The sequence below is a fragment of the Delphinus delphis genome, chromosome 7 (assembly GCF_949987515.2).
Source record: "Delphinus delphis chromosome 7, mDelDel1.2, whole genome shotgun sequence".
Taxonomy (NCBI): domain Eukaryota; kingdom Metazoa; phylum Chordata; class Mammalia; order Artiodactyla; family Delphinidae; genus Delphinus; species Delphinus delphis.
In genome coordinates, this window is record NC_082689.1 from 15,890,330 (window position 1) to 15,905,605 (window position 15,276).

Here is a 15,276-nt window from a genome sequence, read left to right on the forward strand (position 1 = left end):
GAACACTAAGATGAATTAAGGCAAATTTCTCAAGGAACTAGTATTTAATGGGTAATAAAGTAAACGCATGAATAATTTAAAAACAAAGCCGAGATGATAAGTGCGTTAGAGAGAGCTGAAGTGCAGTGAGAGTCGAGAAGAGGAAAGGGTCAGATTTTATTGGAGTAAACAAGAGGGGATCATGAAGAAGGGAGGGTTCAGATGGCCTTTTGAGTTTAGATAGATATTCATTGGACAGGGAGGTTGGGAGAGTATTTTGGTAATACAGAATAATGAGCAAAAGCACAGAGTCGGAAGCACATGAGTTGCATATCAGATGACCTTTCATTTTTCACTCTAGTCGTGTTGAGAACACAGTGAATAGTTCAATTTGGTTAAGGGTAGGGAGTGCTAGGGTGGCAGGAAGGAATATGATTGCTTGAAAATCTATTTGCTCTCTTTGTATTCTTAGTGTTTATTTTTTGGTACTTATGAAAATGTTCATTCTTAACTTTGGTTATCATTATGGGGAGAATATGATTATGTCAGATATAACATACAGAAGTGTGTCAACTCAGGTTATTCACTCATCATTTCAGGAATCCTTGTTATGTACCAGGCACTCTGTGGAGTTTAGGGGTGGTACATGGACAACGGCAAACTTTTCAGTGGTTTCTGAAGTAGGTCAGTGGCAGTGAGGATGGAAAGGAGAGAACTGCCTTGAAAGGTGGAAGGTAGGCAGCTGATCGTGTGAGCTGGAGGTGGGTGCAAAGGTGAGTGTAGGGAAGAGTCACAGATATGCTGGGGTTTGCAACACAAATGTTTTACAGCTGGAGCTATTCGATCCCTCTGCCTATTACATTGTGATATAGCGCTCCTTCCCAGAAATGTCCACCGCTGACCACAAATCATGATGATATTTATAGACGTATATATAAATATCACATTATTTTATGGTAATATATACAGCATATGTATTATAATATATATAATAATGCTACAAATATTACATATATCAAATCTATTTGTTTTTATTATAGTTATGTGATCACCTGGTTTAAATGGAAAGTGAGGTCCATTCATTCTTCCATTCTTTTGGCAAACCTTTACTGACTGCCCACTATATTCCAGGATCTGGTCCTTATCCTCTCTGGCTGGCCAAGCCCACATACTGGGTCTGTCCTTAAGATAGATCGAAGATCAGTTCTGAACTCAGAGTCAAAAAATAAACATTGGCTGTAAAGAAATCAAACAAAGAGAGTGACGGAAAATTGAAAAGAGCGTGCTGTGTTGCTCTCCCTCGTTCATTGTTGCTTTTGCCAAAGACAAAGATGGGGGGACAGAGTTAATCTCAACCGCATGCAGCTTGTACAGTGCCCGGCACTCGCATCTGGCTCAGTGAACGTCAAAGGAGAATAAGAATGGCCCATTAACTTCCAGAGGACATGGGATCAAACCAATAAAGAGTGGTTCATATTTTTCTATACAGTGACCTCCTCTCCGAAGCGGGGCCCTCATTAACCTAACAGCTGTCCTAATGTGGCTTTAACCCGGTGACTCTTTGCATTCCTTATGGCTTCATTAGTTCCCTTGAGACACATCACGTCTTGCACCACAGCTATGATCTACAGCCTAACAAATTCCCTACAACACCCGGCATATGGATCTTTTACTTAACCCAGCAGGAAAAAGAAGGGAGTAGTTAATCACTGATTAAAATGCCAGAACAAAATCCTTTAGTTTTTAGAAGGATCTGGGAAAGCAGTAGCAAAGTCAACTCAGTTTGAGTGATAGCCAGAGAGTGTGAGTTATTTTAATTTGGGGCACCTGGGAAAACCCAACACCAAACACCGCACCCCCCCCCCACAAAAAACCCAAATGTGTCTACATTCCTTTTTTTTTCCTCCCAGAGGGGGGGAAAAAAAAACACCTTCTAAACCCTTCTGGATAAAAATGAGACTAAAGCTTTAATAAATTAGACCTATGTCAGTATTCCATAAAAATTTGTTTAGACAGTAGCTATGTTATATTTATCAGAGTCAGATCTGAGTACACAATCTAAGAATGATTGTACAGCAAAGACTAATTTGCCTAATTCACCTCCTGGGTAGCTGTTACTATGCAAATAAGGGCGAGCACTAAAGTTTTGTAAGGAAGGGTGACTTGCAGACATTTATGATGTGTAAACGTTTTAGTAAATATTCCATCTAAAACTCCAAGAAGTAGGCAAGCATTGTTCTCTTACCACCCAGGTAATGGAAGACAGGAAAGGAAGCTGCTTGTGGAAAAGCATTTAACTAGGAGTCTCAGAAGATGTGGGTTTTGGTTTCAGCTTTGCCAAAAATGTTTTGTTGGGCAAGTCACAATTTTGCTGTAATCCTGCTGGACTTCAGGTTTTTCAAAATTTAAATACAAATTTGAAAATATGGGGTTTAGATCAGATGATCTTAGTCTGGGTCCATGGATGACCAGGATAATCATGGATGGACTTCAGGAGATCTGGGAAACTTGAGATTTGTGCACAAATGTTGTGCCTTTGCCTGTGTGTGTGTGTGTGTGTGTGTGTGTGTGTGTGTGTGTACACAAGTGTTAAATAGGGAGAGGGCCCCTAGCTCTCATCATATTCCCAAAAATCACCACCTCCTGTTCTTTCTTTCTTTCTTTTTTTTTTTTTTTGGCAGCACCACACAGCTTATGGGATTTTAGTTCCCCGACCAGGGATTGAACCCAGTCCCTCAGCAGTGAGAGCGCGAAGTCCTAACCACTGGACTGCCAGGGAAATCCCCCCCTGTTCTTTCCTTTAATTAAAACCCCCTAGGATGCATGATCTCTCAGGACCCTTATAGCATCAGTAATTTGTGATCCTCAGGGAAGCCCAATGGTGGTTTAAAGCCATCTAACAGATCTGTATAGTTTATTTTTATTTTATTTTTTGCGGTATGCGGGCCTCTCACTGTCGTGGCCTCTCCCATTGCGGAGCACAGGCTCCGGACGCGCAGGCTCAGTGGCCATGGCTCACGGACGCAGCCGCTCCACGGCATGTGGGATCTTCCCGGACCGGGGCACGAACCCGCATCCCCTGCATTGGCAGGCGGACTCTCAACCACTGCGCCACCAGGGAAGCCCCAGATCTGTATAGTTTAAAGATAGGTACAGAATATTGGTCCTGAACTCCATAATAAAGCAAAAATGTGGTCATCCTACAATTCTCTGCAGGAGTTTGCCCTTGGGATACATAAAGATGCAGTTAAGTACACTTTCATGTGTGTCGTGATCCTCTGACATTCACAGGAGCGTGGCATTTCTCCTCATCAGCCTTGCTCATCCTTTCCCCAACCTGCTCTCCATACAGTGGTCAAGGCTGGGTAGCAGCAATGGGAAGAGGGCTGGGCGTGTGAGATATGGGAGAGAGGGAGTGGAGTGAGTGGGAAGGTCCAGGGAACAAGCAGCTTGTCCTGAATTTACCTACTTGGAAAGTACTGTAATTGGCACTTTAGTTTCAGCTCTAGTATTTTTTTTAAATCATTTTTTTTTTAGATGTTGGGGGTAGGAGTTTATTAATTAATTAATTAATTATTGCTGTGTTGGGTCTTCGTTTCTACGCGAGGGATTTCTCTAGTTGTGGCAAGCGGGGGCCACTCTTCATCGCGGTGCGCGGGCCTTTCACTATCGCAGCCTCTCTTGTTGCGGAGCACAGGCTCCAGACGCGCAGGCTCAGTAGTTGTGGCTCACGGGCCTAGTTGCTTCGCGGCATGTGGGATCCTCCCAGACCAGGGCTCGAACCCGTGTCCCCTGCATTAGCAGGCAGATTCTCAACCACTGCGCCAGCAGGGAAGCCCCTCAGCTCTAGTATTTAATGAAACATTTTATAATCTTGTTGAGAATTCTCTTTCTAAGGATTAATGATTACATTCTCTTCCCATTTTTTAAATGGCATTTGAAATAACCCATCTGGAACAATGTAGGTTAGATTGCCTTTGAGGACCACGCCAAAAATGTGAACCAGTAATTTATTGACGGGCAAAATTAGGCTTACACCATGGGACAATTAACACTAATCCGTGAACCTTGGAAGCAATTTGGACCTAAGTCTCCATTCAAGCCAAACTGGCGTTCAATTATTTGAGGTGTTATTTGGGTACTTTCCTGTTTGCTCAGGGGCACAAAAGGCTTTGGCTGTAGACCAGAGAGCTTAGAAAAAAAAGCAAGTCTCTTAATTCTTGGATTTCTCAGTGTGGTTTGTATTTAATAACTAACATTTACTGAACACAGTATCTCTTAGGTGTTTTGCAAGCTTTGATTGTATCGTCTCATTTAATTGATTATATTGTCTCACTTAATCTTGTGAGGGAGCTTTTTTTTTTTTTTTTGTGGTACGTGGGCCTCTCACTGTTGTGGCTTCTCCTGTTGCGGAGCACAGGCTCCGGACGCGCAGGCTCAGCGGCCATGGCTCACGGGCCCAGCCGCTCTGCGGCATGTGGGATCTTCCCGGACCGGGGCACGAACCTGTGTCCCCTGCATCGGCAGGCGGACTCTTAACCACTGCGCCACCAGGGAAGCCCTGAAGGAGTTTTTTATTTCTCCCATTTAGCAGATGAGAAAACAGAGACCCACAGATATTATGCAAATTGTTCAAGATCACAGAGGTAGTGAGGGGTGGGGAAAGGTGGGATTCAACTATTGCCTGGTCTGCACTGCTTCCATGTGAATGAAAAGTATTACCGTATTTCTTAAAATATTAAGTTTTTTTACAACTTTCATTGTTGAGAACAAATTGGTACTTTTTTTACTCGTGAAGAGAAAAATTTATAAAGACCTGTTCTTTTGTGATTCATTACCTTTTATCCCTAGTTATTATGATGTTATATTTTAAATTTTGTTTCAAAAAATCATTTGATATTATATTACTCCAGAATGGATCTAAATATCATGTCCAAAAGCGTGAATATGACTTTGTAGAAGGGCTCTGAAGAGAGACGTACAAGTAGGGAAAGATCCAGGAGCAGATGAAAATGAACCAGGCTGCAGTTCATCAAATGAAATAAAAACTTGGTGCGAGGGAAGGTTCTGCTGTAGTGTGATATTATACAGGCAATTGTAAGCAATTACCCACGCCTGGGAGTAGTTATCCACCAATGTATGTCTCCCGCCCCACTTTCTTACCATGCTAAGTGTGATGTGTAAGGCCAGGTAATGCTGCGTGGGGAGAGTGAAATCACATTGAATTAGAGATCGTAGAATGACATTTAATAGGTAGATAGCTTAGTAAAACTTGTTCTTCCTGCCCTTCTGGCTAAGAAATTGGTGGAACACTCATATTGTCCTCCAGAACATCAAAGGCCAGTTTGTCTCTGTTGCAATTGCTACTCTTTTCAAAACAAAGTTTCTCGTGATAGTAACAACTGAATCATAGATGCCTTCCACCCATTTTAGATGAACATATTCAGTATTCTGCGCTTATACAAGCCATTCAGTAGATTATTCCTTGATTGTCTGTTAGGAATTAGACAGACAATATTGGAAGAGTTGGGTAGGACTTCTGAGGGCAAGGGAATGTCTTTCAGTCAAAGATGGGCTAATAACAGTACCCCAGGATCACTGTGCATAGCCAGTTTGGGTACTTAAAATGAAGGTGATTTCAAGGGCATTTTTTTTTCTATTAAAAATAGATGTTTATGAATTTCAAAGCATAAAGAAGGCAAGGGCTGTTTCCCATTTTGCAACTTCAGTATATTTTTCCTTTAGTGCTTCTGTTGGCAGTGTCAGCTGGTTCTAGGAGATGCAGAGGCTGGCAGGGGCAAGACGATAGAAAAATCTGGTTAAGGGCTTCCCTGGTGGCGCAGTGGTTGAGAGTCCGCCTGCCGATGCAAGGGACATGGGTTCGTGCCCCGGTCTGGGAAGATCCCACATGCCGCGGAGCGGCTGGGCCCGTGAGCCATGGCTGCTGAGCCTGCGCGTCCGGAGCCTGTGCTCTGCAGCGGGAGAGGCCACAACAGTGAGAGGCCCGCGTACCGCAAAAAAAAAAAAAGAAAAAAAAGAAAATTCTGGTTAAATGGCCAGAGACAGGCAGCTCAGTCTTCAGTAAGCCCTGCTTCCCTCAGGAATAGCCCTCTGGATTTATTTAGCCTAAATTTAAACAACATTTAAATTCCTTCCTTTGGGAAACTCTGAAACCTCCTGTTGAAGGTTTGTTTTTCAGTAAAGATTTGCTTCCCAACTATTTCTCTTCATCTTATATTGTAGTTATAATATATGCTGTATTGTAACTATAAGAATTTTTATTCAACTCCTGGTAGGTTTATTCCATGTCATCAATATTTACTTGTATCATTTTGGAAAAATGGAAATAAAACCCCCAAAACTTTACCCCTAGCCTTTTGGATTTAATGTTTTGAAGGGATTTGTAGTTATGATGTTTCTTCTAATTTATTATCTGAGCAAAGACATTTTTGATTTAAAAAATTGGATTATGGAGGCGTTAGCATGAATGTAGATCAAAAGTAGGTTAAGACTGATCAACTAACCAGGCAGAGCCCACCCACTGGAAAAATCACATTTGGTTTGCTTATCTAAAAGTTACAGCAGGAAGTTGGCACAGAGAGATTGGCAACATGCTCTGATAATGTCAGAAGTGGCAAGCTTCTGAGTTCTTCATAAGGGATCTCACCAGTAGATTTGAAGACAGTAAGTCTGAATGAGTGAAGTCACATCAGAACTTTTGGAAATTCAACTCTCCTCCCAGCCTAGTACATTAACCTGAAGGTGCACTGCCCATGGGCTGGTCTAGATAAGTGTGGGGAGGAAAAAAAAAAAACAACCCATCACCTGAGCCAGGTGTGCCTCATTAATCTGGAGGTTTTATACTATAAAATATGACACAGTGCGTGGTATGGGACAGTGCATTCAGACATGAAAACAACCCTAATTTCTCACCCCCAGCCTCCTCAGGCTAACCAGCTTGTTCCAAGCACTTCCCTGAAAACAGTTTCCTTACCCTGATGCCTTTGGGAGTCCCGGTAACAGACGCTTAGACTTGCGCTGAGAAAACACAATTGACGCAGACCTGAAATTGAGTGCTGTCAATGGTTCTGTTATCCCAGGTGGCAATTTCTTAAGTTAAGTAAAACTCTAATTCAATTATGTATCAACATGGGAAAATATTGACTTCCCTTCTTTTCCTGTTGGAAACTTAAGGAGTATTCAATGTTAGTGTTCTGAGGAAGTTCAAATAGCTTTCCTTACAACTGTCTTGCATCATGGTTAGAGATGACCAAACTCTTTTCCAGATAAATGCTTGGGTGATTGGCAAAAGTTTAAGCAGATACCTTGGCAAAGTATCTGTTAAACTGGGCTTTCTTGCTACAGAAGGGAGACATTCCTCTCTCCACTCTTTTAAAAATTTTAGGGCTTCCCTGGTGGCGCAGTGGTTGAGAGTCCGCCTGCCGATGCAGGGGACACGGGTTTGTGCCCCGGTCCAGGAGGATCCCACATGCCTTGGAGCGGCTGGGCCCGTGAGCCATGGCCGCTGAGCCTGCGCGTCCGGAGCCTGTGCTCCGCAACACGAGAGGCCACAACAGTGAGAGGCCCGCATACCGCAAAAAATAAAAATAAAAAAAAGTTTTGTGACTTGAAATTTACATTTAAGTTGTATAATTGTTAACTTTGTTCTATAAGGAAATCAAGTCTCAACTTTTCTTAGACATGCTGGTCTCTTGTATCTCTTCCAACTGGCGTGACCACTTTTCGAAATCATATCCAAGTTTTAAAAGGAGTTGAAACTTTGTCTCCACTCTAAACTTCTCCTAATTTCTCTGCATTTTCACACATGGAGTTTCTACCTCCTGTGAGCAGTTATTTTGGTGACCTTGATTACTCTGTGAGTTCCTAGAGGAGGAGACAGTAAGCTACTGGAGCGCAGGGATCCTATCTTATCCACCCCTTTAGCCCTCTGTTGAAAAGATAGGTGCTTACAGCTGCTGTTGAAAGAAATAATAAATAAACCCACTATTTAAAAGAGCTTCATAGATAAAAGGCTTTCATTTCTTGAAATACTTACCTCTTCAGCATCTATTTCCATGAAGACCAGCACAATGTCTCACACTTTGGAAGGGATGGTAGCATAGCTCCATTTATCCTTCTGGTTAATTTATATGACTTTCGAGGAATTGTGCACATAATGTCCATAGAAATACAAACACATTGATAAGACTATAAAAAACAAGGGTTAGTGTGATAGGTAAGACCAAATTAGGACACGTGTCACGCGGGGGCCAAACAGACTCCTGGATCCTCCCCGCTATGCTGCGGTACATGAAGGTGGGAGGGTGCTTATGGTGATGGCAGGGAGTTCCCGTTGTTCCCATCCCTGCTTAGCCATCCCTTCCCATGGTCACCCCCCGGGCTCGTGGGGGCTCTGCAGGACCATTGAAGGCCCTCGAAGTCCCTCTACTGACCCCTGACATCTAACTCTCCTTTCTTCCCTGACAATACAACCCAGAAGGTGGAGGGCTCTTGTGTCTATTTGCCCTGTCAGTAAGGGGCCTTTAATCTGTTTTAGCATGAAAAATTCATTAAGACTGTACTATTATTTCATCAGTGAAATCCTCAAATTTTAAATTAAATCCATAGGTCTGGTTTAGCAACCGCCGTGCAAGATGGAGGAAGCAGGCTGGGGCCAATCAACTGATGGCTTTCAACCATCTCATTCCGGGGGGATTCCCTCCCACGGCCATGCCGACTCTGCCAACATACCAGCTGTCCGAGACCTCTTACCAGCCCACAGCTATTCCACAAGGTATGGAGGAATGGAGTCGGGGGTTAAGATGCAACGCCCAATCTTGTTCCTTGCTGCTTAATTTATGCAGTGAAATCTTCTGCGGTGTCCTTGTGGCTGTTTGTATGCTCATTACATTACATCAGGTTGTCCTGAAAGTACTGATACCTGTCCCATTTCAGAAACAGTTTGTCCTGTGACCTGTCTGAATCTCTCTAGATAAACTGTGTTGTAATATAATACTGTTTCAGTATTTTAAAACAAAACAAAACAGCATCCCTGAATAAGCATGCAATTTGCTTTTCCTTTGTTAAAACTTTACATTTATACTCCAGTCTGCCATTAACTGAAGTTCTGTAACGGCTCCTAACTGCAGTAGGAGTAGAGGGAAGGTAAGCTTTGATAAAAAGTCCCTCTGTCTTAGTGCATAGAGGTGAATGGGATAAATGATAAAACTAAATTAGTTTGCATTATGAAAGATAGCCTTGCAGGCATTCGAAACTATACCGTGACACTAATGTTCAGGTGCTTTGGAAGTAAATTTGATAAGAAGCTTGAGACTTGCAATTCTTACGTGGGTTAATCCTCGTGTTGATGAATAACATTCACTACCAAAATAGGTTTGTTCGCACTGTCGATGTGATCTCTGAATTTCTGTTCTGGGCGAGTGTGCGTTGAAACTGTAGATAAATCATGTAGCGGCACATACGTGCAGAGATGTGGCTGTATTTGTTATGAGTGGTTCTAGACCTGAGTGTCAAGAAGGACAGTTTGAAATTTACATGTGGCTGACCAGGATATACTGCTGATGGCTTGGTGACTGTGAACTTTTGTACTGAACTTTCTCTGCTGGCCTCCAAAGGAGATTTATGGCTGATGACCTTCTTCCTTGCAGCCGTGTCGGATCCCAGCAGCACGGTCCACAGACCTCAGCCGCTTCCTCCAAGCACTGTACACCAAAGCACTATTCCTTCCACCCCGGACAGCAGCTCTGCCTACTGCCTCTCCAGCACCAGGCATGGATTTTCCAGCTATACAGACAGCTTTGTGCCTCCGTCCGGGCCCTCCAACCCCATGAACCCCGCCATTGGCAATGGCCTTTCACCTCAGGTCAGTCCCGTGTTTCCAGACAGACGATTTGCTGTATACCAGAACCAAATAGTCAATTCCCCGAGGCAGTCATATAATGAATTGCCAAATTTAAACCATAATGTATTCTTTATACAAGCCACATGATTTCAGTTTTCTGGTTTCCTTTCTCTCCACCCTTCCTACGGGCTGTATCAAAAGTTGTAGCTTAGACTTAAAATCCAAGTGACTTTTAATGTAATCACAGAGATTGTATGTTATACTTAGCTGTCAAGGCATTCATCTTCTGCACTCCTTGTTCAGGGTTTTGGGTAAGAGGTTCACACACATTTCTTTTTTTAATGGTATTTGGTCAGCTGATAGGGTTGTGAGCAAAAACACTTAATTAGAAAACACCAAAGCTTTTATACAGTATTTGGAGAGGAGGTTCACAAGTTGTGTGGAGAGAGACCCAGCTGATGACTACAGAACTCTAGGATAAATGAGTTATAAACGCACAAATTAGGAGAATTACTGCTCTTTGGGAATATATAGATATTTGAATGTTGTAATTGTTTTTCTAATTTGCATTGAACTATGAGCTTTTCTTGAGAGATTATATTAATAAATTGCCTTGATAATTGCATGTCAGAGGGTTGGTTAAATTTCCTACATGTGGCATCTGTCTGAGGTTGACATTATTAGCAGTTGTTTAAATACAGATCACTTGATTTTATTAGAGAGCACTTGGCCCAGGTGGCGAGGAGAGCTGCCCGCTGAATTTGGAGAAATGTCACGAAGGGGTTGCAATCTATAATTGCAATCGAGAATCTCTTCAGGGCCGAGAGTGAGAGTTTTAACAGCTTTATCTTTTCTTAACCCCCTTTTTCCTCTTGGTGGTTAGAAAAACAGAGAGAAGCTCAGAATGACACAAATGAAAAGTGAAAAGACAATTATACTCAATTACACACTAATCACTGACTATCACTGCTGCCTAAACACCAAGAGGGCATTCTAATAGGCAGAAAATGAGATTTTAATGGCACAAAGGGTGGCCAAAATAACGACTCATATATCTTTGCCTTCTTCGTTTTCTTCAACTTGTGGTCTGCGTCTTGGGAGTGGAGTTCCTGGGCTCTGCACAACGGTGATAACTCCGAGCAGCTGAAAAGTTCAAAGCCGTTGGAGTTGAAAAGAATGAATAGCAAAGGCAATGAAATAAACATTTCTGCCTAAAGGCAAAAGTTCGTAAATCCTTTTTTGTAACAGTGAATGTAATTAAGTTTCATAGATTCCTATAGCACATCCTGGGATAAAAAATAAGAGGTGGCTTTAAGCCTCAGCTGAAAAATAACAACATGAAAACAATGGACATGCTTCCTACAGGACTTTAATACATTTAATTTCCAAGTGCTCGCCTCTGTGAATGTGATTTTGCATGAAAATCATGGATTTATATTAATAGATTCATCTTTAAATGTCTGGATCTATAGCATAGAAGCTTCTTCCACAGTTTAGAAGTAACATCAGAAGTAGTTATCTCTGCTGTTTTATAAGTCATTTGGGGCCATAGAAGAGCTTTTTATGAACATGATTTAGTTGAAAGTTTGCATAAAAGTAAACTTCAACTCGAACCACTTCTGTAAGGTGAGACCCAGGATTCTTTTGGCATTTCTTAGTGTTCGAGCATAATAAAAATAATGACACGAACATGTATTCTCTAAGTGAAGCTCCTAGTTTCTTGTATTATAGACGTCTGCTCTTGTATGTTATAGGAAGTATAAGTGTATTATACTGTGTTATATAAATGGAGGTACTAGCACTTGACCTTGAAACTGTTAATCCTTGATTTCAAGAAGCCTGGCTATGATTCCAGAGTTGGCGGTAGGGTGGGAATCATTCCAATATCAAGCCATGGAAAATTCCACAGGCAACTTCTCCTGTATTTCTTTACTATGCTCTTACACATTATGTTAACTCCTCACTTATTAAATTGCAAATATCCAGGACATCTTGCATTTCTACCATATATTTCCTCCTCAACCCACCACTAGGAACCCATGTTGTCTTAGTTCTCGTAGCATCTCCAGTGAGTTAGAAAAGAAATGAAAAATATGAAGCTCCTCCTTGTTTCCTTAGGCAAAGTTGGAGGAAAAAAGGCTGAGTGAATCAATATCTTGCCAGACATATTTACAGAAAGATGGAATAGGGACATTAGGAGAGTTGGGAATTAAAACAGATTTTATAGCCTTTCAGATTTACCATTTCTCAGGAATGCCTCTATTTAAGCAAGGTGGGGAGGTGTGCACTACCCTGTTTGTGATTGTTTGGCTTTATTAAAAATATTGTAAAGAAAATTTGAAGAAAAGAGTCCACGTCTAACAGCTGGTTTACCTGTTAACGAAAGAAGAGAGTAAAGAAAGTGTGGTCATGGCTTAGTCTTTTTCCTTGCTATAGAGAAGTGCTTATTAATATACTGGATCATATTACATTAAAAACAGAACTAAACCTGCGACTGCCATTTCTCCTCTTCTCCTCCAACTTTTCCATTTCCTCTGTCTCTATCTGGACGTCTAATATACAGACAAATCAACTGCGGCTCGGAGAGCTTGTGGTCACAGCGCTGAGTGAGAGAGCTGGGGCTGGACAGAGGATTCCCAGCTCCTCCTCTCGAATCTCATTCATGATAGCACCCAGTTGGGTGAAGAGGAGACAGGTTTCATAAAAAATAGAGGTGGGGGTCTTATTCATATTTTAAAATCATTTTATAGAAACTAGTTTTCTAAACTTTGGATTTGGGTTAATTAACACTCTTTTTGCTAATGCACTCTTTACATGCTTTTTAAAAAATTTTTATAAATTTATTTATTCATTTTTGGCTACATTGGGTCTTCGTTGCTGCTCGCGGGCTTTCTCTAGTTGCAGCGAGCAGGGGCTACTCTTGATTGTGGTGCGCAGGCTTCTCATTGCGGTGGCTTCTCTTGTTGCGGAGCAAGGGCTCTAGACACTCGGGCTTCCGTAGTTGTGGTACGTGGGCTCTAGAGCACAGGCTCTGTAGTTGTGGCACACAGGCTTAGTTGCTCCGCGGCATGTGGGATCTTCCCGGACCAGGGCTCGAACCTGTTTTCCCCTGCGTTGGCAGGCAGGTTCTTAACCACTGCGCCACTAGGGAAGCCCTACATGCTTTTTTGCTTTACACATTTTTCTTATCAATCTTTTAACTTCCCCCAATAATAAAAAGTACTTCATGGTTATTGTAGAAAATGGAAAAAAAATTTAAAAAGGTATCTCTAGAGTAGGAAAAAAATTCCCCTGGGGAGTCACTATTAATATTCTTGCATATTGCCTTTCAGCTCTTTCTGGGTCTTATGCTTAAAAAAAAATATATATATACACACACACACACACACACACACACACACACACACACACACATATAATTGAGATAGTATGCATGTTCTATGTTATATAATATGTAACTTTGCATCTTACCTATTCCCTGCCTTTACTCTTCATCATAGGTCTTTACCTACCTATTCATTTAAACTGAATTGGAGCTAAAGTTTTTTGAGTCATTATGATCAATTCATTGTAAATCTCTTTAGTGGATGCTATTTTATTTGATTCTTTTCTTAGTGTCATCGAAATTGATGTGTTGTTTGCCATTCAGACTTGGAAATCATGAGTTAGAAAGTATGTGAACCATTGTGAAATCGGCTTTCTAGTTTCTTGTCAAAGAATTAATAGACACCATTATGATAAGCAAATTGTTTCTCTGTTGGTGTGAGGGATGTAGTTGATTTTCCCTTGGGGTCTCTAACATATCAGCTCCCTTGAGCAAAGATTCTTTTAAAGCTTGGAATCAGGGACTTCCTTTTTGGTCCAGTGGGCAAGACTCCGTGCTTCACTGCCCGGGCCGCGGGTTCAGGAAACTAAGATCTCTCATGACCTGCGGCCTAAAAAAAAAAAAAAAAAAAAAAAAATGCTTGGAATCAGAGCCATTAGTCAAATGGTGTTTCTTAGATTCCCTCAGTGCTTTTCCCAGAGAAATTCTCAGCTTCGGGAGGGATGGGTGTGAAGCAGTGAATCAGGAAAAGGTTCCACTGTCCAGCTGGTGGGATTAGAGTAGTAGTAGACTGACAGGCATCTATGACATTCCAAATCTCAGAATCCTGATGAAAACTTTTAGAAGCTTTGGTCGTATCCTTCCTCAAGTTGCTAAAAGTGTCTGTGTGTTACTGAATCATTGGAAAAGTGTGTCTTGTTCTGAGGGAATCCATAACTGTATCTGGGGAATATTCCCATTTTATTTATGCAAAAGCTGAGGCCAGTGCAACACAGTTAGAGTCACTGGCAGAGTTAAAAGCCAAGTCTACCTCTCTTGCAGTTATTACTAGTTCTTTAATAAACGAAATTACACATTTCACTTGCTGAAGGAGCATAATGCTGTAGAAAGTTTTCCATGGGCTCCAGCACTGATATTCAACTTGATTTTCCTGCAGGAACCGTCAAAAGCCTTCACAGATGGAGGGCTGGGCTTCACACTCCCTCAAAAGCTGGATTTGTCAGGGAACTTGAGATTCTCAGGGATGGGTGGGTTGGGAATAGGCTAATTCCCTTGAAATTTTCTACTGTCTCTGAATTTCTAGGACCATTTGAACTATATAACCCTTTCAGGAGATGAGGCTTTTATGATGAATGACAAAACACGATCTGAGAAGGAAACCATCTGAGAAGGAAACCATTCAACTCCCTCTACCCTGCAGTAGCACCCTCTTTTGAAAAGTTGTGTTTTCTTGGTGTGGGAACACCACAGAAAGAGCAAAGGGAAATAGAGACCACGTATTTCCCCTCCAAACCCAGCTGGTGTGTTCCCAGCGCCTTCCTGCATGTGCAGGAGAAAAAAAGGAATGCCGACTTGGACTACGGAGTGCCAAGGAAATACTACCATATTCTCATGCTCAAGACGTGAGACTAATTAACGTTTGGCCCATGTTCTTCTAATTAACTTTCCTTTGCAAGAAACATTACCCTCACTGCTCCCCCCACCTCCCAAACACGCAGAGCCAAACCCCCAAAACAAGGCCAATTAAATGAACACACTTATATCGTTTCAGGCACCCCCTACTCCTACAAACACCACGGTTTCTGGTGACAGCTTCTAATGATTTCTTGAGTGAAATACAGTATCAGTGGGTTACACTATGAAGTTATCTAGGAAGCTTTTTTTTATTGTTATGTAGTATACAAAAATGGGCCAAGTTGGCTGCATTTAGGGTTCATCAACCATTGCAAATGATTCTTTGAATGTTTTGGGTTTGGTAAAACCTAAAACACATTTTGCCAAGCACTTTTCCTCCTTAATTTTTCAAACTGTATATTTTAGGGAAAATTTGATCCATATGGTTTTGATTCATTTACTCTTATATCATTGACATTTTTTTTTTCCTACGGAG

The 15,276-nt window shown here is 41.7% G+C and overlaps 1 protein-coding gene across 2 annotated transcripts in view; it reads left to right on the forward strand.

Moving 5' to 3' along the window:
- Nucleotides 1-15,276, forward strand: part of PAX3 (paired box 3) — a 94,018-nt gene that overhangs the window by 65,348 nt on the left and 13,394 nt on the right. For both annotated transcript variants that reach the window (XM_060015512.1, XM_060015514.1), the window contains exons 6-7: nt 8,608-8,773; nt 9,648-9,862. In XM_060015512.1, the coding sequence (XP_059871495.1) occupies nt 8,608-8,773; nt 9,648-9,862 (381 nt within the window). The remainder of the gene's footprint in view (nt 1-8,607; nt 8,774-9,647; nt 9,863-15,276) is intronic.